Source organism: Anoplopoma fimbria, chromosome 7, assembly GCF_027596085.1.
Source record: "Anoplopoma fimbria isolate UVic2021 breed Golden Eagle Sablefish chromosome 7, Afim_UVic_2022, whole genome shotgun sequence".
NCBI classification, from domain to species: domain Eukaryota; kingdom Metazoa; phylum Chordata; class Actinopteri; order Perciformes; family Anoplopomatidae; genus Anoplopoma; species Anoplopoma fimbria.
In genome coordinates, this window is record NC_072455.1 from 20,009,083 (window position 1) to 20,035,395 (window position 26,313).

Genomic DNA, 26,313 nt, shown 5'->3' on the forward strand with positions numbered 1-26,313 from the left:
TATAGTAGTTGTATAGTATGTATGTATTTATTGTCTGTGTAGTTGTATAGTTGTATATTGTATGTGTATTTATTTATTGTCTGTGTAGTTGTATAGTATGTGTATTTATTGTCTGTGTAGTTGTATAGTATGTGTATTTATTGTCTGTGTAGTTGTATAGTATGTGTATTTATTGTCTGTGTAGTTGTATAGTATGTGTATTTATTGTCTGTGTAGTTGTATAGTATGTGTATTTATTGTCTGTGTAGTTGTATAGTATGTGTATTTATTGTCTGTGTAGTTGTATAGTATGTGTATTTATTGTCTGTGTCTGTGTAGTTGAGCTGCTGCAACACTTGAATTTCCCCCATGGGGATCAATAAAGGAATATAATAATAATAATCTTGGGGGATCTTAATCCAGAGTGAAAAATAACTGACAACTAAAGTTATCAAATAAATGTAGTGGAGTATAAAGTACACTATCTCCCTCTGAATTCCAGTGAGTAGAAGTATAAAGTAGAATAAAATACTCCAACATAAGTAGTAAAAACTCAAAACTGTACTTTTTATCCACAGCCGACGAAGACGGAAGTGGTAATCAGTGAACACTCTCGCTCCGCCTCCTGTATCCCCTCTTTGTTGGTATCAGGTTTCATGTGGCGTATGAAACTCGTTTTGTGTGGGGAGTACCGCTTTAAGAAAAGGGGCGTATCCACTCTTTGTCAACCCGGAAGTACGCTGATGTTAGAGAGAAGCTCCTCCTCCAGCTTTTAGTTTGACCACAGCCACCGTCCAAAACAGCATCACCAGCCCTCCGCTTCACTCCTGCCCATCCATGGCCGATACAGGTAAGTTCCCAAGCTTTTTTATTATTTATTATTTAATATTTAATATAAAAAGCAGGCAAACAAGTTTTAAACAGATACTGCACAGATAGAGTGACTGTGTGACAGGCGGAACTTCAACGTCAAAGGGGGAGAAATAAGCATTATTGAGCATTTATAATAAGATAATAGCTGTCTTAAAATGTCAATGCAAACTCAGTGTTTAACACTAGACACATTATAGAAATGATCCTTCCCTAACACAACTTTAGGGCATGTTTGTAGTTCCTGTCTTGACCCAACATGAGTTATAAACAGTGTTGATGAGGTTATAATGCATTTATGGCTTTATATTATAAGCTAAGTACTCATTATCCAAGATTTAAGTCATATCAATTATCCATTTGTGTTTGCTGCAGACTTATTTCACCAGGCACCAGAGCTAAAAACTGGTATCTCTGTACTAAACATGTCAAATCCAACTCAAAGATCCCATGACAGCGTTCAAAGGTATACTTAAAGGTAAATTACATTAAATTACCTCTCAAACCAAATTACTAGTTTCAGTATCTGTAAGGGTTATATATATATATATATATATATATATATATATATATATATATATATATATATATATATATATATATAGAGTGCTGTAGATTTTTGTAGGTCAACCTGGAACTGAGCATCACACTGATTAGGGGCGGCTGTGGCGTAGTGGAGAGTAAGGTAGTTCTCCAATCAGAAGGTCGGTGGTTCGATACCCGGCTTCAGCAGTCGATGTGTCCTTGGGCAAGACACTTAACCCCAAGTTGCTCCTGAAGGCTTGCCATCGGTGTGGACTGGATGTTGCATGAATGTTAGTTAGAGTCTGATGGTGGCACCTTGATGGTAGCCTGTCATCAGTGTGTGAATGGGTGAATGATATGTAACATACTACTGACTGTAAGTCGCTTTGGATAAAAGCGTCTGCTAAATGACTGTAATGTAAATGTAATGTAATGTAATGACCATCAACCAAAAAAAACAGTGGGATCACTCCATTGCATTTTTTGGTTATTGCATTGGCAAACACAAGTTTATGATGCTTCCAAGTTATGATACTCACCTGTTTCATCCAGCAAGATTATCTGCACAAGTGACTAGCACTTTTATATATTTGAAGCGTAAATGCATTCAGGAACATGTGAAAAGCTCATGCCAGGAAATACAAGAACTACACCACAATAGCAGCAGCGTGAGTATACATAATAATAGGTACGAGTCCGCGTGATGGTGTTTTATAGTGTCATTGGGCCTCTAGTTAGCAACAACCTTTTCAAGATGCATGAAAGATTAAGAATTCATGAAAGGGGAACACTTGAGAATATATTTTGTCAATTTAGAAGTTCATTATTAAACAGCAACAGGCTTTCAGCCTCGTTAATATTTAATTGTCTTGTCAGGATAAATGTCTTGTCAGGATAAATGTCTCCCACGCAAATATAGACGTTTTACTGTACACAGACAGCAGTTATGAGTCTGTGGTTATTTTGAAATACTGCTAGGATCATTTTTCTGTGTCAGAGGAGAGTGCTGAATGCTTCTCTGAATCAAGAAATCCTCAAGACAGTGTTCTCTATCAGTTCCATGTTATGCTTTGGTTTTCCTCATAACCTTTAAGATTCTGGACCCGTTTCAATTTTCCATGGAGAGTCCACAGGAGTCGGTGGCTTGCAAAAGGCCAAGGCTGAACCCTCACGCTCATTCAATTAGAGCTAGTCATCCAGTACGTTGGTTTGGTATTAATGATACGCTTGTGTGTGTGTGTGTGTGTGTGTGTACAAGCATACTGTATGTCTTGGATCGATTCAGATGTTCTCACCGCTTCATGTAACGGCTGCAGCATTACACAGCCTGGACACGCTTCCAGTTGAGCCTGGCATTCATGTGCAGGATGTGGAATTTATTGTGGTCTAGATCAGTGGTTTGGGACGGTCACAAGATTATTAAAGGGATAAAAAAGATAATAAAAAAGCATTTCTCTTTTTTGTGAAATTCGTGTTACTTTCATGACCTTAGGCCTATGAAAATCCTTGGAATGAAACAATATCTGAAGGAAAACAATAGTGATCATGTCAGCACACAAGACCTGTTTCGAAGTATTAAAAGCACATATTGGGTTTTTTCCAGGGGTCATACCCAAAAGGTTGGGATCCACTGGTCTAATGTGTATGGACTTTTAGGAAGCTAGAGATTGTTAATTGAGAAAAGTTGAGCTAACACTCATTGTAAGAAAAAAGCCAAACATTATTTTACATCTTTAAAGCCTACTGGGAGCATTATGTTTATATTGCTTTTAAGATTCAGAATTATTTTAAATAAAGTTGAGTTATTTAAAGCCATCTTGGGATGCAGTAATTATCTCCTCAAGACAAATTAGAATTTTCTACTAATTCAACATGAGAATGCGGTTTTGCAACTTTTGACACCACAAAGGCACACTTGCTAATACGCTGAGCTACATGCAGACATAAATGTGAAAGACTTTGTGCAAAATGTAGCTGTTTTTTCTCCAGTATGGCATTACCAACAAGCGCAGGGGGAATATGTGGTGTTATAAGCTGTCTGAGACCTTGGCATCTCTCACGGTGTCAGGGTTATGTCTACAAGCGAGACAGTGATTGAGAAAGGTTTCATCTCCAGTTAATGACTAAATAGATAAATGACCAAGAGTTGGAGTCTCTCGTGTAATCTGAAATTAGAAACAGTTTAAGTCTGAAGGTCTTTAATTAGCTTTCCTAGCTGCACTTGATTTGCTGATATCTGTACTGTATGTCACTTTCTAAACAGTGAAACATATTCATGTTTGGCAGCTATATAGAGCTATGTCTTTTTTCCCCTTCTTCTTACATTTGAAGCTTCAAATGTCTGTCATAATATTTTATGATGTCATCACCCTGAACAAAGAGAGAAATAATAGATTTTCTGTTATTGTGTGGTTATATAAGTGTAAGTTATGGTACTGCTAGACTGCCCTGTCTGTACTGGTGCATGCCTCCCTTTTTGTGCAGCAATGGAGAGCTAGAAACAGTTGAAGACGGCAGTGAAAATGTTGTTTTTGAAAGGCTTAAGAATATTTTTGCAGTAGATTCTTTGAGAATGAAGGTGCACTAAGACTCAGGGGTTGTTGTCCAAAAAGTTTAATAGACGTTGGAAAACAGGAAGGAGAGGTTATTTAGTAGCCAAACAGTGGTCAATGAGGAGATATGGAACAGTTTCCATTTCCATTTTGTGTAAATGGAGGAGAATAATGCAGTTACATCTGGCCTAGTTGAGGATCAGATTACTGTCTGGATAAGGGTAAAGGTCTTGCAGCCAATACTGATTTCCTCATGCAACATATGCCAATAAGTGACTCACTATATTGGAAATGACCTAAAATAAAAGAGGAAACAGTGAGGAACATTGAGATACCCTTTGGCTGTGTGGTGTGGTCATCGGTGTTATCCACTGATTCTGTAGGTATGAGCGATTAACACGTACAAAACTGGGTGCTAGCAAGAGCTGGAGTACTGAAAAGTTCAACATTCAAATATTTTAGTACACACTTGCAGTGTTCAAATGGAATCGCCTTTATTAAAAGCTTAAATAGTTCTCTTTTTGGTTTCTGGTGTTTAAGAGGGAAGAGGTGCAGAAAGGGGAAGAAAAGGGAAGAGAGGATAAAGGCAAAGAATTCGACCACAAATCATTCTCCTTCTGTGTGTTTTTTTTGCAGGGATTGATTTTACATCATGTTGTGAACGAAGCTGCTGCAGCAGAGACGTCGATAACCTTTTAGGCAGATAGATCTTCTCATGGAGTAAATCCTCCCAAAACTGCAGGAAATGAAACTAGAAGAACAGTAATGCTGAGCTATTCAGCCTGCGTTCAGCTCCAAAGGATGTTTCAAATGAAGGGTTTGACGTCGTAGACAGAAATAGGTTTGCTCTTCTAGAGTCTGAAAGCGGAATTCCTCTTGTCAGTGTCAGTGAGTTTGGCAGGGAACCACTCATCTTCTGGACATTCCTGTCTCTAGTGATATAAGGGTTGAATTTGATGTTTTCCTTGTAGCTTTGGGGCAGTTTGACCCATATATCAAAACCCAGAGAAGCATTGGATCTTGCAACCTCATTTCTATCACATAAAATACTTTGTAATACTCAGAGTAAACACAGTTGTTTTTCTTCTCCAGTTGATTTTTAATGGACATCAAGGCCTGAGTATCACATTTTTTAGTTCTGGTCTCAATAGGATACGGGAGTAGTTTATTCATGCCAAAACTGTTCAATGAAATGATTGAGTCATTGAGAGAAGAGACAATTCTGATAATCTGATTAGTTAAAGGTGCTAAATTTGAAATTCAGAGCATTTTTATAGCAGCAAATAACTGTTTCCATTGTAAAGATAGTGGAGTCATGTCCAGCTGAGCAAATAATGAAGAAGCTCTCTGTGGGTGTGTTGTAATCCTATAGCTGCTCTGGGCTTTGTTTACATAGCTGTGCTACAGAAGAAGCATGACGCCCACCCTATGGCCCCCCTAGGTTAACACTGTTAGCTCTGTCAGCACCGCTTGTTCACACTGTTAGCTTCTGGCCTGTTGATAGGCATGTGGAGGCAACGGATATGCTCTGAATTCCGTATTGAGCAAACTATCAAGACAAAATGCAAAGCATTCTGGGTTCCTGCTTCTCAATTGTGAACTTTTGCTGATTTTCTTTGGTTTGTATCATAAAGTTAATTGAATCTTTGTATGTTTTGGACTGTTGGTTGGAATTTTAAAAAGATGCAGCCACCTGAGGCGGTATATATATATATATATATATATATATATATATATATATATATATATATACAGCGGGTAAAATAAGTATTGAACACGTCACCATTTTTCTCAGTAAATATATTTCTAAAGGTGCTATTGACATGAAATTTTCACCAGATGTCGGTAACAACCCAAGTAATCCATACATACAAAGAAAACCAAACAAATAAGTTCAGAAATTAAGTTATGTGTAATAAAAGGAATGACACAGGGAAAAAGTATTGAACACGCTTACTGAAATTTATTTAATACTTGGTACAGAAGCCTTTGTTGGTAATGACAGCTTCAAGACGCCTCCTGTATGGAGAAACTAGTCGCATGCATTGCTCGGGTGTGATTTTGGCCCATTCTTCCACACTCTTCAGATCTTGAAGGTTCCGTGGGCCTCTTCTATGAACTCTGATCTTTAGTTCTTTCCATAGATTTTCTATTGGATTCAAGTCAGGTGATTGGCTGGGCCATTCTAGCAGCTTTATTTTCTTTCTCTGAAACCAATTGAGAGTTTCCTTGGCTGTGTGTTTGGGATCATTGTCTTGCTGAAATGTCCACCCTCGTTTCATCTTCATCATCCTGGTAGATGGCAGCAGATTTTCAAGAATGTCTCGTCACATTTTTCCATTCATCCTTCCTTCAATTATATGAAGTTTGCCAGTGCCGTATGCTGAAAAACAGCCCCACACCATGATGTTCCCACCTCCAAACTTCTCTGTTGGTATGGTGTTTTTGGGGTGATGTGCAGTGCCATTTGACCTCCAAACATGGTGTGTATTATGGCATCCAAAGAGTTCAATTTTGGTCTCAAAATTTTATTCTCCCAGTATTTCACAGGCTTGTCTTAATGTTGTGCAGCAAACCTTAAACGAGCTTCAACATGCTTTTTCTTCAGTCTTGCGTGGTGAGCGTGCATACAGGCCACGGCGGTTGAGTGCATTGCTTCTTGTTTTCTTTGAAACAATTGTACCTGCTAATTCCATGCCTTTCTGAACCTCTCCACAAGTGTACCTTGGCTCTTGGACAACTCTTCTGATAATTATTTTCACTCCTCTGTCAGAAATCTAGCGAGGAGCACCTGGTCGTGGCCTGTTTATGGTGAATGATGTTCTTTCCACTTCCGGATTATAGCCCCAACAGTGCTCACTGGAACATTCAGGAGTTTAGAAATCCTTCTGTAACCAATGCCATCAGTATGTTCTGCAACAATAAGGTTGCGAAGGTCTTGAGAGAGCTCTTTGCTTTTACCCATCATGAGATGTTTCTTGTGTGACACCTTGGTAATGAGACACCTTTTTATAGGCCATCAGTTGGGACTGAACCAGCTGATATTAATTTGCACTGACAAGGGGCAGGATTGCTTTCTAATTACTGATAGATTTCAGCTGGTGTCTTGGCTTTCCATGCCTTTTTGCACCTCCCTTTCTTCATGTGTTCAATACTTTTTCCCTGTGTCATTCTGTTTCATTACACATAACTTAATTTCTGAACGTATTTGTTTGGTTTTCTTTGTATGCATGGATTACTTGGGTTGTTACCGACATCTGGTGAACATTTCATGTCAATAGCACCTTTTAGAAATATATTTACTGAGAAAAATGGTGACGTGTTCAATACTTATTTTACCCGCTGCATTGCACTTGTTTTGGTCTATGCCCAAAGCATTAAGGTTCTGCTCCAAGCCCTATTTATATCCTTACAAAATGGTGTCAGAACGTGATCCAATCGAAGCCCAACGAAGGAGTTTAATATATGAATCAACACCTGTGATGTGCATGTGATCCAGATATCTTTATTTCTGGCCGTCCCTCTGAGGACATTCATCACAGCACCAGCTGTGGTTGCTAAGAGATTTCTATGACTCAAGTCTAAATCCTCCTCAAGGACTCTATTCAACCCACTTGTCAGTCTCTAGTCTTCCTTTCAACGCTTTTGATAAGATCCTCTAATTGGCCTGTGATTACCTATGAGTCATTTGGGGAGGCATGTGAGCCTGCCAGGACAGCCTGCTAGTCTATAAGCAAATGGACACACAACGGTCGGTTACAGGATGGTCAGCGAGCAGACAATGGTCTTTATCAGTGTTTTCAGTTGGATGCATCAGGGATCTGGCACAATGGGAATGCACAAATGCCTCTGTGTGCATCAGGAGGCTCATGGTTAGGTATGCAGATACACGACTATACGCACAGTGCTGTGGTCCACTTTGTAAACGGCATGAACATGTGATTGGATGCTAATATGGTTTGAGATTCTATTCAAACTGTGGCCTCCCATATCTGTCCTTGTGTCTGCCTCTCTATGTGTGTGTGTCTCTCTCTCTCTCTCTCTCTCTCTCTCTCTCTCTCTCTCTCTCTCTCTCTCTCTCTCAAACACATGGATAACAGACAAAAGCTCTCTTGTGTGTTTTGCATTCCACCTCACGTGGTTCGCCAACAGCAGGAGCCAGGGGAGTTATTCGCCTATTGCTGACCACAGGTCACTGTCCGACCTTTGACCTTTTCCATTTCAAGACATTAGGTCAACAATTTACAATGTGATATATAGCAACTTATGAGTTTACAAAGATGTGATACGCCTTTTTAACTACTTTTGTCATATATTATAGAAGAAACTGGCCAATCAAGTTAATAATTGGCCGGATTCATTGATTGGGAAAATAATGGTTGGTCTCAGCTCGATAGCTTTGTCTTAAGTTGACAGTAATGTATGTAAAGCTCAGCACCCTTCCCATAATTGTGGTACCCTGATGGGTCTAAAGTCTGGTGTGTTGGTGGGTGGGCAGATGGGAGTGGAAGAGGGAAGCTCGAGCTTTAGTGGTAAAGTTTATGGTCCTTGTTCCCTTTTTGCTGCAATCAGTTACTATGAAAAACACTAAGATATGACCAAACCCTGCTACATGTAGACTGAACGTTTATACTTTTTAGTTTTTAGTTTTGCCTTTTTACTCTCTGCTTCTTACATGTAATGAGTCCTCAAAGATGCGAAAGGGGAAAGAGCTTGCACTATATCGAGCAGTTAAGAGGGCAGAGGCAGCAGCAGACCGGATTGATCCCGGAAGGGAAACATGAAATCTCTGTCATGTCGCAGCTGGTAGCATTTAAATCCCCTCAGCTGCTCAGCCCCACATGTACCCTCAGACTCACTGTGGATATATCAGGTTGCCATCAAGGGCGTTGTAATGACAATCCGTTGCTTTGTCTGTCTGTGTGTCGCGTTGCAACAATATGTAGTATAATTTAGTTTTTTCTCTCTCGTTCTTGCTCCCCTTCGTCCCTTTTTTTCATCCCTCCAGAGGGTCAGACTACAGTTCCTGCAAAAGGTGAAACAGGGTCAACAAACCCAGACTACATTGCCTTCGTCCTGGTGCCTACTTTCTTCCTTCTTGGCCTGTTGGGGGTGGTGATCTGCCACGTGTTGAAGAGGAAGGGCTATCGGTGCACCACTGAGGCCGACGATGAGGAGGAGGAAGAGAAGGATCCTGAGCTGGGCGGAGGTAAGGAAATCTGAATAAAAGAGGGAGGGAGTTGAAAAAATTCTTAATAAATTGTGACATTGCAGACCTTTGGAGATGTCATTGTCTGAGACACCATTATGATTAGCGTTATGTGTTTATGACATCTATGTTGTCATTGTTTGAGTACATACATCATCATTTGTTTTGAGTACACACCCAAGAGTATTGCACAAACAGGCTCCGATTAATCCAAGTAGATAGAGAGGAGATTAGAGGAGGCGGTAAGGGAAGGAAATAAAAATAGTACGACAGAAACTAAGCTATAAATTGAAAGTGTGCCGGTCATTGCTGCTGCTCTGACTGGTTTCTTTACTCCAGCAATATTAAAAATTGATCCGCTGTCAAAAAAAAGCAATTTGAGGAACGATCGCAGTTTACTCTAATGATGGAAGCAAATACGTACATTGTGTTTCCTGTGGCTTCCTCACAATAATAGCCACCTGTATGTTACCAGATACAAATGCCTTATATGTGAAGCAGCAGCAGTAGGACGCTCATTGTGCATTAGCAGTAATGTATTATAGTTTTGATACAGCTTTGGCAGAGTGAACAGTAACACCAGATTAAATGCTGCCTCGTTCCTTTCCTAGTGCATGAATGGCGGCAGCTGCCACTAACAATGAATGCAGAAAGTATGTCAACCATAAGCTAGTCAAAAACGATATTTGATTTGATTAAACTTTTAAGGGATTCTAACTTTTTTTAACCTTGTCTCCCTCTTTGCTTCACAACAACAGCTGTTGAACTGAAAAATTCCAATCAAGTTAAACATGAACTGACATTCAATATATGGGCCACGCTCTCTCTCTGCAGTCAGTCAGACTAAAGAGCTGTTGCATTTCAGCCAATGGAAAAGCACATCCAAATTAGTCATCGGTCAGCATGAGGTCATGTGATGGCGATCATGCAGTAAAACCACGATATGCTCCCTCCTGACCTCCAGTACATACAGGCTTCTTGCTACATTCCTGAATCTAATGACTTTGGTGTATTTCAGGTACTGAAGCTGCAGACAGATGTTGATAAGAATACACTTGCATGATGTGAATGGCCCCTTCAGATAACTACTGTTGAATCACAAACATAAGCTAGGAAATCCTATTTTCACACAAAAATGAAGTGCGGCAAAGCAAAGACAAGCTCAAGGAACAAAACACAGAGAGGTAGAGTGACTTCGTTATCTGCTCTGGTAGACATTTCTCAACTGTATCTCTACATATCAAACAGTTGTTTGCAGAATGTTAAACACAGCTCCCTTAGGCCACAGCCTTGTTTCAGCCACGAGCCTCCATTGCTTCAGTCTTTTTTTTAAGGAGTGGAGCGCCAATAGAAACCAGGAAGATGTTTAACATTCCCGCCACTCATGTTCTGACTCAACTTAGGGGTGTGTTAAGTGATGCGGAACAAAGACATTCTCTACACAGGGCCAGCTTAATTTCCCAGGACTCCTTATGATAACTACAGATATTGCTTAGTTGTTACAAGCAGTGTGCATGTGATGAACAATCTGACGGCCTCTCTGAGAATGTAGTTCTGTAGAACTTCCGCAAAAAAAGTTTACTCACTTCGCTTGATTATTTCCCAAGTTTACGTCTGTCGTGTCATGTTTGGCCTTTCCCTGGAGTAATTGTCGTGTGCAGACGTGAAACCTCTGATTGCTCTAGGGTAAATTCACAGGCATGAGAACGAGAATGATATGGAAAGAGAGAAACTGTTTACACCAGGCTGCCAAGATCAGCGAGAGACTGGGCTGACTGCTTTTTCCACTCACCTACTAACATACAACAGGCCTCTGCACAGGTTTACTCCTGGCGTCTACGCTGTCTCCCATGTCGGCCAAAGCCCTGAACCCCTCCATTGAATCATGTTAATTATTACCCAACTCGTTCAGTGGAGTAGGTTTCGGAAAAAGAAGGCAGGAAACCGGTTTCTCTTGTGGAGTAAATGTGAGCTCCCTGCCAGAAGGAGATACTCAAAAGTGCATCAGGATTTTTCCCCTTACTGTCTGTCCTTCTCTGTGTGTGTCTTTTTTCAACGTGCCCAACCCTTTCTCTAGCAAAGGTCGGAAACAAAAGAGTAGGAAAAAGAAAACATTGCTTGTGTGTTCTCTCAGTCATTCTGTTGATCCAGTGTTATCTTGTTGCATAATGATCAGGTTGCCACTTTGCTTTCGCTCTCTTTCTGCTTTTTGTCTCCTACACTGATTTACATATTGCGAGCAGCGATGGCAGGTTTAAAAATCTACTTTATATCACCAGAAGACTCCCATAAATTGCTGCAAGAGTAATGTGTTTACCAGAACATGAGGGAAAATTCTCAGGAAGTGGTCAACAGGAAGCTCTAGGAAGTTCCGTACAGGGTTGTGTGCCGAGTGGAAGGGTTGGTAATGAGGCCGGTCAAAATACAATATTACAATATCACCTATTGATATAATAAATAAATTACAATTTAACAATGTGTTTATCGCTTGTTGTTCCCCCCAAAAACTCCAAAGAACAATCTAAAAATAAAGAAAAGATCCAACATCAAATAATATCTACTTATCACAATATTTATATTATATCAATATATTGCCAAGTTTGTCTCTCAAGTATTAGGCTATGAGGATGCTCCATGAGTCTATGTGTCGCTTTCCACAATAAATAAATAAATAATTACATTCCTGCTCCAGTTAAACTGAGAGACCTATGGGAGTACTGTCAAGCTGTAATATTAACAAGTGCTCTTAAATTATGATTTTTGGTTCAGCATTTACGATGTAAAAGGGGCCCTTAGGCCACGCATGAGGAGTCAAAACATTTTTACACACAGGCTTTTAGGCTTGTTTATTTTACTGTCCTGCACTCCTAAAATATACAGCCTGAATATTTGTGACCTGCTTTCAACATGTCGCTCGAGGGTATAATGACTCTGAATACTGATCACAGACATAATACTTCAGGTATTTCTAATATTGTGTGTGTGTGCGTGTGTGTGTTTCTGCTTATCTTCCAGACATGAATGACACCCTGAGTGAAAACAATGACACCGTCGGGCAGATTGTACACTACATCATGAAAAATGAAGGTATGTGTCCAACGCACTAAACAACAAACACACAAAATCTAATTATTTTTTTGTTCTGTCTGTTTTCTGCCTCGTCTATGAAGTCATTATTGCAGTAGCCCTCCAATAATGTTTTGGCAAGACATTTTCGCACACTATTCAGGAAGAATGTGTGTGTCAGTTTCTGTGCAGTGTGTGTGTGTGTGTGTGTGTGTGTGTGTGTGTGTGTGTGTGTGTTGGACTCAGGAATGAGGATCTTCATGGAAGTTGAACTCCAGGACAATGTAGCTACTATAGAGGACTTCCAAGGGAAATTGTTTGATGACTGTGGTTAACACAACGCAATGTGTGCCAGGAGTTAAATAATCGCTTTATTCCTGTAAATTGAAATAATTTCCGTGTGCTGGAGCATGAAGTTAAATTCATAATAAGTCACAGTTACCCCCCTTTTACCAAGTAAGCACAGTCCTTTGTTCAGCTGAGTTTGTAAGTGGAAACAGGAGAGATTGATGTATTGTGTCAGCTTGAATAGTATGATCACACGTGCCTTTCCTGCCAGAGTAGATTACAGTATTTCCCCTCAGTGCTGACAAACCAGTCCTAAGGAAATCAGTCTAACAGCTGTTAGCAACGTTGATTTAAAGCTAAAAAAGGGTGCTTTGCAATTTTAGTGAAATAGAGGAACTGCAGTTTTACTTTAATAGTGTATTTCTTGAAACAGTTACTGAATGACAGCAGGACTTAAATACTGTGCAGGTTCAGTGTTGAGTTTGATTTTAGGTTAAATTTCATTATAGTTTTACTTAGGAAATGTTCTCATGACACAACAGGCCAGTTGAGCAATTCATTTACTGTCCCTCTATGTTAGAGATGAAGTGTTGAATGAAATAGAGGACAGAATTGTCTGAAGTAGAAGAGGAGGAGAGAGGAGTTTGAGTCTGGATGGAAGGGGATTTCGGACTGACTGTTGGTTTTTATGGTAAATAAAGAGCTAAAATGAATCTTCAACAACTTTCACTTCTTCTAACGTCACATGAATTCTAGCGCCACATGGAAAGAGGTAGAAGTGTATGGAGAGAAAAAGATATAGTTGCCAACAAGTATAGCTTCTCTTAGTATATATGAGACAATATGATAATAATAACAGAGTTGTAATAATACACAATATGAAATAGGAGCGATTATAATTAGTAAACACTTCAAAATATCTTCTTATAAGTACATGATAACTTAAATATGATCATACTCAATGTATTATTTATCATATTCTATATTCTTTATTATTATAATTTGATATACTGGCTGAAGATGATGAATAGTGGGTTTAAGGTAAAGTATGCCACAATAAATGTATTCATTTATATTAGGCCAATACAAAAACACAACAACTTTAATTCCTAAGGCTTCAATATACCATTTTATTGTCTTCTTACTTATTTCACTTATTTAAAAAAAAAAAAAAAGTCATAGGTAACAATTTACTTAACAAATTACAAATGTTGCAGTCATATTGTTGGCCTGAAAATCTTCTTAAATACAGGAACAAGACAGAAACAGCAAATCTGTGACTATTGATTTCAACAGTACCGTCTTAAACCATCCTTCATATCTGATCCAGATGACTAACATACTGTTTGACACACGAAGGCAGCATTGTCCTGTTTTGGTGTCTGGCCACCATTGTCCTCTGTCGTTTTTCCTGTCCAGCCGCAAGAGGCAAGCTTCGAGCTGACTCATCACAGCTTTCGGCTTTCGATACGTTAACTGTGACTCATCCTCACAATGTCACTGTGGACGTGGCTCAGGACTCCTACTACCTATTATAAGACTAAAAAAACACTGTTGAAAAGTGTTTGAAAGCTTCATTACTGGACAGTCTAAAAAACAACTTTGAGGTATTTTTCATGGAAATAATTATCTGGAACACAGGAAGTCATTTCCAGCAGCAGTTGGTGTATAAATAAACATTAGAACTGAGGAGTTACTATGGGGAACAGTAGTGCTCTTCATGGCTGAGCAAAGACTGCCATCTACAGAAAATAAGGACATCACAGTGCTGACACAGTCATACTTGTTCTCATTGGTTGCCCATGTAACATCAATACACTATAAACTTTAAAATAATTTGCCCTTCACTTTTCCTTTCTCTTGTAATACATTATTCAATATTTCTGAATGATAAAAAGGAAGTATTCTGTGTCTTTACTCAAAACTTTTGACCACATTGCATTGTGTTTCAAAGTCTAAAGTGGACCATTACTACTGAGGAACTGACACAAAAAACATTAGATTTAAACTTGATTACATTTTCCTGAAGTAAAGTGTTATCGTAGCTGCATTGGCAACATCTATGTGATAAAAGTAAAGGACAAAAACACATTCAAAATATGTCATGTAAAATAGCCCAAACTATTTTACCTTTGCAGAAAATAAAATGTTGTGTTCATGTCAGTCTCCTTTGGTCATAGAAAACATGTTTTTTATGGCCTTTAACAATGAAACCTAGTCTTTCATTTAGTGACTCAGTGGCACAGTCTCAGCGGGTAGCCTTGTACAAACAAAATGACCAGAGCAGTTGCAAGTTAAAAATACTTTTGGACTTAAAAAAATGTCTAGCAGCTACCAAGGATGTTGTTGTAAACCCTCCTGTGGTGCTGGATGATGTGAGGATGATACGGGGTGACGAGGAGGACAGCGGTCTGAGTCAGACTTCCATGTACGTTTAGATGAAATCATAACAAGAAACCCCCACATCTGTGTCTGTACGACGTTTAGTACATCTCCCCCTTTTTTCATAACGTATGCACAAATTCCTTCATCAGTGAACGCGCTGCAATGTCCTCATAGGGAAGTCAGTGAATGCACCACGGCCAGGCCTTAGGGAAATCTGTCTCTGGGAGCAAATGATGTAAATCTCTATCTGAGCTGTTTTTTCTGTGTTTAGGCTACTTTGGTGGAATTGTTGTTCATGTGAAGCAAGAAAATCCAAACAACTCTATTTCCCTTCGCCAAATTCCTGACCATTAAACAGAAAGGACACTTTTCAGAGTCCCATTTTGGAGTTTGTTCGCTTCGATAAAGTTTTTTTCTTATCTGGCACATTCTCCTGAGGTTGTCGCGTGCAGTAATTGTGCTCAGCGAGAGCATGTGATGTGCCGTTTAATTGCGTTAAGGAGTTAATCTGGTGTTACCATCTTTCAATAAGCGCTTTGCCTTTGAAGTCACTGGAGCGTTCTCCTCCTTAATTCCCAGTACAACTTTTATCTCCCCCCCTCTCTCTCCCATTCCTTTCTTCTATCTGTATAAATGTGTAATTTTTTCTCTCTCTCTCTCTCTCTCTTCAGCAAACTCGGACGCTCTGAAAGCCATGGTTAATGATAACAGCATTGACTCTGATGGGTAAGTGTCCTCTCCTGGTGTGTGTTTTTTTTTTCCTGGCTGTGAAGAATGAACCATCTCATCCACCAGATGTCACCATAAGCCTCCTCGGAAGTCCGTTTGTGTCATGGCTGAAGTGACTGAAATGAGAGTAGCCAGATCAGGAAATGAACACATGAGGCAATCAGGCCACATTTCTCTTCTGATACATTTCCAGATTGGCAAGGTTTGATTGAGGGCGAGCAGCTGGGGACTCTTCCCAAAATGCCACAGTGTCCCATATCACTATATTGTGGGATTATAAAAGCATATTGAGCACAGTTTCTGGCATGCTTCCTTGTTGGATTCTCTGCCAGAACACAGTGAGGGTGACTCCTGCTTAAAAAAAGAGAGTATTGGACAAATAAGCTTTAGGTGTCTTTGTACTTGCAGCTTTACATATGCGGCTCACATTAGTGCTGAAACAATTGATTGATTTATCACGCAAAAATCTCAAACGTGTGCCGGTTCCAGCTTCTCAGCTGTTACAATTTGATGCTTTTTCCTGTTTTTAAATCACTTTTAAAACAGGCCTGTCAAGCTGTTAAATTCTTTACATGTTGAGGTGATGTGCATGGGGCTTTAGTAAGAGCGATGTTCTGCATTCAAAGAGGCTGGTGTTTTTGTTTTTTATTTTAAGCCTTTCCAAAACCAAAAATACAAGAGCAAAGGTGTTAGGAAAAACATTCAACTCTATGTTTGTCTTCTCTAATGTAAGTTGCAAACATTAGCATATCCGGCTAACTAGCTCAATACCTACATTAGTACCGGTAACTGAGAGCTACGTCCAAGGCCAAGGAGCATTTTATACTACATTTTTTTCGGAGGTACAAGTTATTTTAAAATAACCTTTACGATACCACAAAGTGAGAGCAGGTCCCTGTATGACTTAATCATAGTTTAGGCTAGCGTTAGCGGCTCTGTCCTGCTCTTTGGTTTGGATTGGACTGAATTTGGGGAAGTTAACACTGAAGCAACCTCAGAGATAGCTTTGAGTTTGCCAAACACACTGGTTAGTCCTCATCATTAAAGCCATTGACAACATTAACAGTGAAGCTTTTTAAAGAATAAATCCTAAATGTTACAATTGTATATAAACTGAAAGGCAAGCAGAAACAGACTGGTCTTCCATTTTTCCTTATTATAGATTATACATAATGACTAACTAGTTTTACACTGCGAAAGAACAATGCCTAGTCTTTATTTCCATGTCTTATACAGGGATCATAAACTGATGAAGATGCTGCTGACTTTAAACCTGAGACCTGTTAGCTTTAGCCTCAGTCCTAAAGCAGGTTTAAACAACTCTTGGATACGACAACAATTGACTAGCCAACCACAGCTGATAAAAACTGCGAGTTGCAGACGTCATTTCAGACATTTTCAAACTGTAGCAAGCCCCAATCATTGTCTTTGTGAAATCAGGACCCATTGTCAAAAAAGTGACTATGAATTTGGATTATAAATCTGCCTGTTATCATTGTAAACTGCATATTTGCCATGTAAGAACGTGAAAGCTTGACAGGCGTAGCAACCGTGACTAAGCTAAGGGTCGATAGCATGGTTCAATGGTTAGTTGCAGCCCTAGCCCGAATCGGACGGCCATTATCCTTTAATAGCATCAAACCTATCGACCTCCAAATTGATTTCATTCACATTTTGACATTCACATCTCAAATGAAAGGCCCCCTGCTCGCCACTTTGAAACGACCCTGCATCATCAGAGCAGGAGCTGACGGTACGAGCTGAGATTAGACGTCCTCACTTTGCTTTGCCGATGAGATAAGGGGAGAGGGGAGTCAGGCTGATGGACAGATTGGAGGAGGAGGAGAAGCCTGTGACAGAAGAGGAGTGTGGTTAAATCAAGTTAGTGGAGTATGTTTTCCCCCCTCTCTCTCTCTCTCTCTCTCTCTCTCTCTCTCTCCTCCCCTCCTGTCATCTTTCTCGTCCCGCTACATATTGTTCTGGGAGGAAAAGGAGGGAGATAACGAGAGGAGAGATGTTCTCCTTTTGTTAGGAAGAAACAGTGTGGATAAATGGTAGGAGGCACTGCCTCTGCCAACGATTACGGTTTAGAAGTATTCTGCTCAGTCACATTGGGTGTCCTGGAGAAAAAAAAATCTGCATTTCTGCAGTCGCACACATTTTCCCCGGCGTCACTTTCATGTGTTTCGCCTCTTCATCCCCCCTCCAAAATCTCTTTTTTTCCCCAAATAAATTTCCTCCCCTTTGTTTTTCTCTCCAGTTTCCCTTCACTTTTTTTCTTCAAAATCTCTCTCTGTAGTACTCCCCCTTTTTCTCTCAGTGTTACTCTTCGTATCTTTCTCTCTTTCTCCCAGCCAGGTTGGGCAGCCGGCCAGTGGATCACTTAGAGATGGTGGAACTGGGGGGGAAGAGGGGTATCGGGGGGTGTAATTTATGGGACACTTAAGAGGGGAGGGAGAGAGACAGACAGGCAGAAAGAGAGGGAGGAAAAAAAGGCGAGAGGGATGGAGAAAGGCTACAAGGAGGAGAGTGACTGTAGCGTGGCCAGACGTCGCTATCTGCCTCTCCAGATTTGGTACTTAACCTAACCTTCGCCTCAGCGCCGCTCTCTCCCCATCAGTACTCCAGCCTCCACCTCTTCACCATCCCTCAGTCCGCTTTCCTAGACACTCTCTATTCCCACCAGTCCATAACCTCTTTGCTTTGCCATGTGTTTTTTTTTTCCCCTCCTGTGGATCAAACTCATGGTTCATACCTCTGCTTATCAGAATCCTCACGCTGTACATGAGAATAATACATATTTTTGCATTTCAAATGCACATACTCACACCAAGCTTTCTGGCTTGTGAAAAGGAAAGTGATGTCTGCTTGTGCTTCCCAATGTTGCTGGTTGCATAGGTATACCAGTTTTACCAGGAAGGCACATTTTTTCCCCTTTGTTCTGTAAGAATACTTATTAAAAAGGCCTGAAATGCCTAATATTTTTCAGTAATTCACAAGGGGAAAATAACACAACAATCAGAGAAACATTTTCTGTTGCAAATATGCTTAATTTGCTTTCTTTCCTGTCCTGTTTATGCCAGTGAACCACTAGTTTACACTCTATGGCCACCCCTTGTGTCAACAAATAAGAACTTGACCCAGAGTTTCAACAGGAGGAACCAGGAACCATAATTTAATAAATTATACTTCCAGGTGTCAAAAGAGGTCTCTCCTTATAGAATTCTCTAATGGATCAGTAGCCTTCCTGGTGTTTTGCAGGCGTGAATATCGCAGATTTGTTAAACACAGACACTGCAGCAACTACAACTTGTCTAAAACATTCACAAATAAGGAAATACTGGGTGTGTGTGGTTCATATTTATATCAAGATCTGGCGGGTTTATTTTCCCAAGCCTTCTGCGTTGGCACCCCTGCAGCGAGTGGCCTCATTCTAATGAATCAGGTGGCCAACTTTCACGCAGAGCGCCAAAGCCGGTCTGAACGTGGCCTACTAGCCTCCTGGCTGAATTAGAGCAAACCCCCACATTCAGCCTCCAAAGTGTCGTGATAAGTCTTCCTAACAGAGTGGAGGCTGTTAAAGCAGTACGTCAACTCCCATTAGAGGTGTTTAGTCATCACATAGGGGTGAAATGTTCAGCTGTCCACATACTTGTGAACTGTGGTTTCTTTACCTTGTCCAGTCTCAACACCGACACAGATCAAAGATATGCGAGTCATTATGCTGCCCGTCCCCTTGACACACATGCATAGTTCGACACACTGTATATCATATGAGGCTGTCAATGAGTAGAAACACTGTTTATTCTGCCTTTGTGTGTAAACAATGTGAAGAGCTGCTCTCCAGGGTCATCATATATGCACACACAGTTCCTCTCAGGAAAAAAGATGCAAATGATCAAACATACGAGTAAGCCGGCCTCGATTAGTGCCTGTTAGCACAATGCTAAGATGAATACTGTATGAAAGTGGAGAGAAGCAGTTTGTTTTGGATCAGTTTGCCTTTCTTTTAACAACCAATTCTATTCTGATCAGGTGACCAACAGTTCACCTGCCGCCTGCTTGTACAGGAAATTGCATCCATTGTTATTATTTAATAGATAATCATCATTCAGAGTGATCGTGCTCAAAGAGCTTGTCAGTATTTGTTTGAAGAACATGAGATTTGAACGTGTCATTTGTGCAGTGGCAGGCTGCGATAAAGGAAGCCCCGTAAAATTCAATGAGCCTGAATTCATCTCCGTGAAATGAAAATGTTTTTGAATGTAGGTCAGCTGTTATTCTGTGAAAGGTCTCCCTTCTCAAAGCCACCTTTTTGAAAGCTGATCTGAAAACTCCTAGATGTTGCATGGTGATGAAACATTCTGCTGACCTCTAAAAATATTTCTTGGTCCATTTTCTCTCTTTGTTGCATAATTATTGCTCATTTACATTATTTTGCTTGTACTCTTCTATTTATAATTGGCCCTAGTCACCAGCAGCTATCTTGATTACTGTTTAATTTATTAATAATAATTGTGTCATTACTGAAGCAAAATGTCCACCAAACCTCCAACTTGAACACTTATTTCTGTGTTTTTGTCTCTAGTCCTCCACTCACCCCCACCTCTCTTGGCACCCCGACCCCTCCGTTGACTCCCATATCACCGGATGCACCGCCGGGAGCCGCCAAGCACACCTGCAGCCACCTGCACACCATCAGCGGCCTGGGCGGCCATAAGAACACCTGCACCCGCTGCAGCCAGAAGAAATGGCCGCTCATGAGGAGGCCGTCCCCCCGCAAGACGGAGCAACGGCGCAGCCAACTCGGAGAGGTCACGGTCCTGGCTGTGGGCAGGTGGGCAGGTGTGTGTGTGTGTGTGTGTGTGTGTGTGTGTGTGTGTGTGTGTGTGTGTGTGTGTGTGTCTCTGAGTCAAGGAGGCAGGAAGAAAAAGAGAATTTAAATTGCTGCTTTACAACGAATTTCTTATCTCTATAATTTCTTATAATCACACCACACATGGTGCTTTTAGATTAGCAGATAAAAATGAAAAAAAATCCCCCAGATGCCTATTAGATATATGTTTAACAATCAAACATTAACCCTAAAAAAAAAAACACACACTTAATGACACCAACTTAGTTTGCCGTGCACTTTGACACCAGACCAGTGACCTGGAAAATGCACATGTGAACCGTCTGGGTGAAGCCTGGGAAAATAGATGCTGCAGGGTTCAGACTGTGTTAAGGTTTTGTGCAAAGCGTCAGTGGTTAACCCGTGTTGTGGAACCACTTCTCCATGGCAACAGTCTGTTTAAAAACACATTAAACAGGAGAGGTCTTCACAGAACTGAGACCCTGATAGATACAGAGAAACCTAAGAGCTTTATGTGTCTGTTTAAACTGTTGGGTTACTAAGTAAGAATTCTCAGTGGGTATCAGGTTGTTGTTGACCACCTCAGTCAATCCACTCTTACATCTAAATGTAACACCTTTTGTTTGATTTCAAATGGATGCTGGTGCTCCCATCATGCAATGCTTTCTTCATTAGATGGCTCAGTCCTTGGAAATATAATATCTTTATTGAAAGTACAAACAGCTGACGAGACATGCCATTCATGTGGCTGCTTCACAATAAAAGCCACCCTGTGTTTTGCCAGTCGAATGCTTTTATTTTTTTATTTTTTGCAGTAGCAGTAACTTTGATACAGTGTAAAGAGAGTGAACAGTTTACTGTGAAACACACAAGCATCCGATTCCTGTGACTCCCTTTGTGATTGTGGAGGCAACCTGAGTCCTGCACGGGAATGGCGGACTCCGATGTATTGGAATGTATTGAATGAAAAAACAATGCAGACCATAAATGGTATCAAAAATAGGGTTTGATTTTATTTAAAAGGATTGTAGATTTAATAAAACATTCTTGTTTGCTCCTGTGCACAATCATGTGGGGTCCTTTCTTTGTATTAAAGATGGCCTTGGACCATATTTATTGCTCTCCAGTGTTTGAATAGGGTTGAAGAGAAAATCTCCACATTTCAAATTACACCCTGGAAATATGCTACCATTCTAAAACTGGGTTCGAGGTATTTAAAGTGAACATTTCTCAGTCCAGTAGTGAAACGAGGAAAGCGTTCAGCCTCGCCCCCGCCTTGCAGCGAGCGCTCTCTTCATCCTTAATGTCCCGCTACGAGCTGATTGGGATGCAGAGAGGTTGCTTTTCATTTGCACACCCAGATGAATGGCTGCGTACGCAGAGGGTCAGCATGACCTGGATACGAATATTCATTTACTGATTTAATTAAAGCCTTGGAGTGTGTGAGCATGTGTGTGTGTTCGTGTGTGAACAGGTGCCTTTGAGTGGGAGGGTGGATGAGAGCGGTGTAAAGTTTACATCATAGGGAGTGTGTTTGTTTGTGTATTATCAGTGAGAAGAGACAGAGGCAGATGCCAGCTGTGTCACAGATGAGAATAGCTGACACCCGCTGAGTTTATTCATTAAAGGACTATTTTCTGCGGCTTATTTATACTGCTTATGATGTAAATATGCCATTTACAAAGGGAGCAAAACAACAGCAGAGAGGGCAGCTAAGTTCTATTCTATTTTGACCTGGAAAAAATACTCTGAGATCATTTAAAAACTTTCTTAAAAGAGTCCAACAGTCTATGCTGTACATTTCAGCCAGAGGTTCCAAAATACAGTCGGAGCAGCAATTTGTTTTAATGAGCCGACTCTGCAGTGTGTGAGACCTCAGTTCTTATTTCCCAGACTGCAAAAAAACCCAGTAAAAAACTTTTTCATTTTTTGTCGCCCTCCTCAGGTTCCGGGTGACGAAGTGTGAAAAACCGACCAGGGATAGGCGGACGCTGCTAATATCGGACTCCAATGGGAGCGTTCCTTCGTCTCCTACGGCGACGGAGCCCAAGAGCCGGACGACGTCTGAGTCCCAGCAGGTCTGTATCCCGGAAACCTCTTCATCTGTGTCCTGCCTTGTCTTGTCTTCCCAGCTTAAACACACCCTGTGTATAAATAAATATTGCTTATGTATGGAAAAGTATGAATGTGTATACTTGCTGGTCTCTGTTCTTTTAATAAGGGGCATGTTCACAGCTCCTGATGACATTCTGCCTTTTTTTTGCATCGGTCGACAAATCGTTAACTACAGAATGTTTTGACTTTAATAAGTAATAGCATTAACAACATTTAGCACTGTTTTGATATATACACGTTGTAACTGTGTCAGGTTTCCAACTAATAACTAATTTCACTATCTATCCAAGCTTTCAATTTTGTGGTCTATAAAATGTAAAAAAAATAGTGAAACATATCTGATACAATATTCAAAAGACCTGTGTGGCTTCCCCTCTCGAAATGTCTTGTTTTGACCAATACTCTAAAACTCACAGTACAATACAATGTTCAGAAAGAAAGAAAAGCAGCAAATCTATTATTTTTATTTTCCTGAGAAATGGCTTAATTGATTCATTAACTATCAAAAAAGTTGCCAATTAATTTTCAATTGACTTATTGACAGATATGTCACCAATAATGTCATATTGGTGACAGTGATATAGTCGATTCAGCTGTGTATTGTGTATTGTATTGTAAAGTTAGTGTGATTATAGCCAAATAAGTGTTGCAATATTTATGATAAAAGAGCCACTAAATTATCTAACTGAAGCAATAATCAGCTGCTGTTTTCTGTTTACATCACTGGAACTCTGGTTATGAAATTTGCAATGCTCCAGATGACCGTGAACAGCCTCCGCACGTCTCTCCCCGGTGTTTCATTTATTGTTTACAAGTGTGCAGAGGAGTTGTGTCTTCCTGTTGACGCAGCTTTTGAACCCCACAGATAATTTCCTCATGATTTCTTTTCTGGTTAGTTTGTGACGGAAAAAGATTCAGTACTAATTCAACACTCTCAGTATCAGAGCAGCCAGATAAAGGCTCCCATTGCTAATTCAACCTCATAATTTGTCATCAGAGATGCTTGCTTGATAATAACATGTAGTGTTCATGCATATGATTTTCTGTGGAGGTGCTCACTCCAGCTTTTATAGCACTATAGATTTACAATCTATAATGTGCAACATTTTGGTTTCTGACAGATTCTTATTCGTTTGCATCACCAATCAGATTTGATTCATATCAACCTTATTAATCAGATATTTTTATTCCATTCCGATTTCTGCTCCTTTAACACGCTTAAGCTAATGCTTCAAAATGAAGTCGTTTTAATGTCAAGTTCTTTATTCTGAAATAAAACTGACAATAATATCCGCAGGTGGCTAAAGTTACAAAAGCGCTCATTTTTCTCAATCCATATTAAGACATTTTCTTAACTATTTTTCAGGAGGTCGTTTTGAAACCTAACATGCACAAAATCTTTTTTTACTACATGTTTAACAAAGCTCGATAAAGGAGAACCGCTCCAAACACGCTTGTGTTATGTATCAGTTTGGCTTTGCAGGAAAAAGGCAGAGATTCTTCTGCATCATCAAACAACACCAGCAATCCCACAGCAGGGACTGTGTTTTACATGTGCTAGACAAGTTTAACATGATTGTGTTGACAGATTGGTTGTCGTTGTAGGAATTCTTATCCTGTTTTGCTGAAATCTCCCTGTCTTCTATCTCAGATATTTTTCTACTGTTTCTGAAATTCAGGCTTGGTAATATGAGAGGTTTGAGTCTGTTTAGATTCTATAGCTTTTACTGGTTCAATGCTGTAATCTAATTTGTTTTATACTCATGTTTTCTAGATGATACAAATGCAAATAATCCATTTACAGCTTTAAAACATACACTCTTTAACATCAGCGTTTCTCTTTCATACTGTTAGCTCACATATTGACTTCAGCTTTCTCATATTGGCTGTGAGAAAGAAAAAAAACATTCAGCCCAAGGAAGTCAACAAACCTGATGGGAGCGCACAATCTGAAGATTAACAGATATTTATTTTCTGTATTAAATCAAGATTATTTCCTTCTACAGGAACAGACGGACAACCTGGACAAAGAGAAAAGATAGCATCTAGAGGATCCAGAGGGGAGAAGACAACATCTGGGCAAATCCCAAACCCAAACAAGAACAAACAACAACGCCGGAGGAGGGAAGTCGACTGGGGAGTCGTCCCTCCACACTCCTGCTCCACGGGGAGCCCAAAGTGCTGCTGATGACGAGGACGACGGTGGCGACAGTGACATACAGTCACACCAGCCCGTTAGTTTACAAGCAGAAATGGGTAATGTGTGATACACTCTATTTCCTCTTAAAATATATTTACAATAGTGCCTTACTCACGGGCGTTTAGGCACGGCGACTGCCTTATGTCAAGAAAGCCTGAACCGGGACTTTCCCGACGAACTAAGGTCTTGTTACTCAATATGCCGACGATGTGTGTCCTTGTGTTTTTGTATGCGGCGGTAAACCAAAATGTTTGCACCTCATCAGTCAGGTAATTGATAAAACTAAACGCTAAAGATACATACAGCCAGTCTGAGAATAAATTGTAGGTTTTCATTCCCAAACTGGAAGGAAAAAACAAGCTGATAATAACAGTTACAGAACCAGGAAGTAGATTGGAGCATTAGCAGATGTGATAAGAGTAAAACAAGAGAGTGTGCCTTGGTGATTATCTTTCCACCTGACCTTTAATAAAGAAGAGAGTGCAGTATTCTGGGTGGAACAACAAATTAGTTCCAATATTAAAACATGGCTGCTCATTCCACGTTTTCTTAAAGTGACAGCGTTATTCTGACATTAACAGTAAACCTTAAACCTGCATCCTGAGACAGGTCAATCTGCTCCACCCTTTAAGGTCACGCACCAGATTTTCTACTTTTGATTTCCCATATGTCAAGTAGGCATTGCTAAATATCCAAAACCGCATTCATGTTTTTGTTTTATTTTAACGTATTATCAGCTCACAAAGTTGTCCCGGCTAACATGTTAGAAAACATTTGCCTGTTTAAACACCCAGCAGACATTGATCAACATTAGCATTCATATCCTCCTGTTGAACTGCAACATTCACACTTCTTTTAGCTTTGTTTGGTCTCCTCATTACCAAGCAGATAATCTCTTATGAAAAGATGCATTGTGGGAGATGTAGGCCTAAAAAGTAAAAGTCATTATATCTCAGCCTTTGATTTTAATCATTCTTTAAAAATCTGTCTAATGTAAGTCCTTTATCAAAGTGCGATACTGAATCGCTGGAGGAGCCCTTTGAAGACCCCAATGAGCTAATCATCCAAATATATCATTTTCACCAGATCTAGATCAAAACACATAATTTCAGGCATGTTTTTTTTCAACTTGATTCGTGTGAATGTCATTTCATTGTGCCTCATTTCTTAAAAAACAGAATATATATATATATATAAATACTTGTTATTCATATTTTGGGCCAGTTTGCTGTGTTTTTATCTTTGTATAATAAAATAAATAAAGATGACTAACACATGTCAAATTATAAATAATTAACTTGTTGTCATTTAATCATACACTGTACACCTTTTAGGACATTTACACAATAGGGTGCTGAGCTGCAGGCTATCTTCTCCCTCTCCTCACTCATGTGAGTGAACCATCCGTCTTCATATTCTATTCTTCCTCTTCCCCCTCATCTCATATCTGCACCCTCCTCGCTCCTTCCCTCCCTTTTTTCCCGCACAGTAATGAAAAGATGATTTGTCTTATTCATCTCGACCAGGTAGTCCGCCGACC

The 26,313-nt window shown here is 40.0% G+C and overlaps 1 protein-coding gene across 1 annotated transcript; it reads left to right on the top strand.

Annotated features, from left to right (window-relative positions):
- The first annotated feature begins 760 nt into the window (after nucleotides 1–760).
- On the top strand, nucleotides 761–25,988 carry rell1 (RELT like 1). Its single transcript, XM_054601634.1, has 7 exons — nucleotides 761–829; nucleotides 8,935–9,135; nucleotides 12,151–12,222; nucleotides 15,546–15,600; nucleotides 20,192–20,440; nucleotides 22,404–22,536; nucleotides 24,580–25,988. Exons 1-7 carry the CDS (start codon nucleotides 817–819, stop codon nucleotides 24,613–24,615), a joined length of 759 nt encoding a protein of 252 aa, XP_054457609.1. The 5' UTR covers nucleotides 761–816; the 3' UTR covers nucleotides 24,616–25,988.
- Nucleotides 25,989–26,313: the final 325 nt, after the last annotated feature.

What these genes read in the sequence shown, in the direction of transcription:
- rell1 (XM_054601634.1), top strand. An exon ending in AACAGCATTGACTCTGATGG is followed by an intron (nt 15,601 to 20,191) that starts GTAAGTGTCCTC and finishes TTTTGTCTCTAG; the next exon opens with TCCTCCACTCACCCCCACCT. An exon ending in ACGGTCCTGGCTGTGGGCAG is followed by an intron (nt 20,441 to 22,403) that starts GTGGGCAGGTGT and finishes CGCCCTCCTCAG; the next exon opens with GTTCCGGGTGACGAAGTGTG.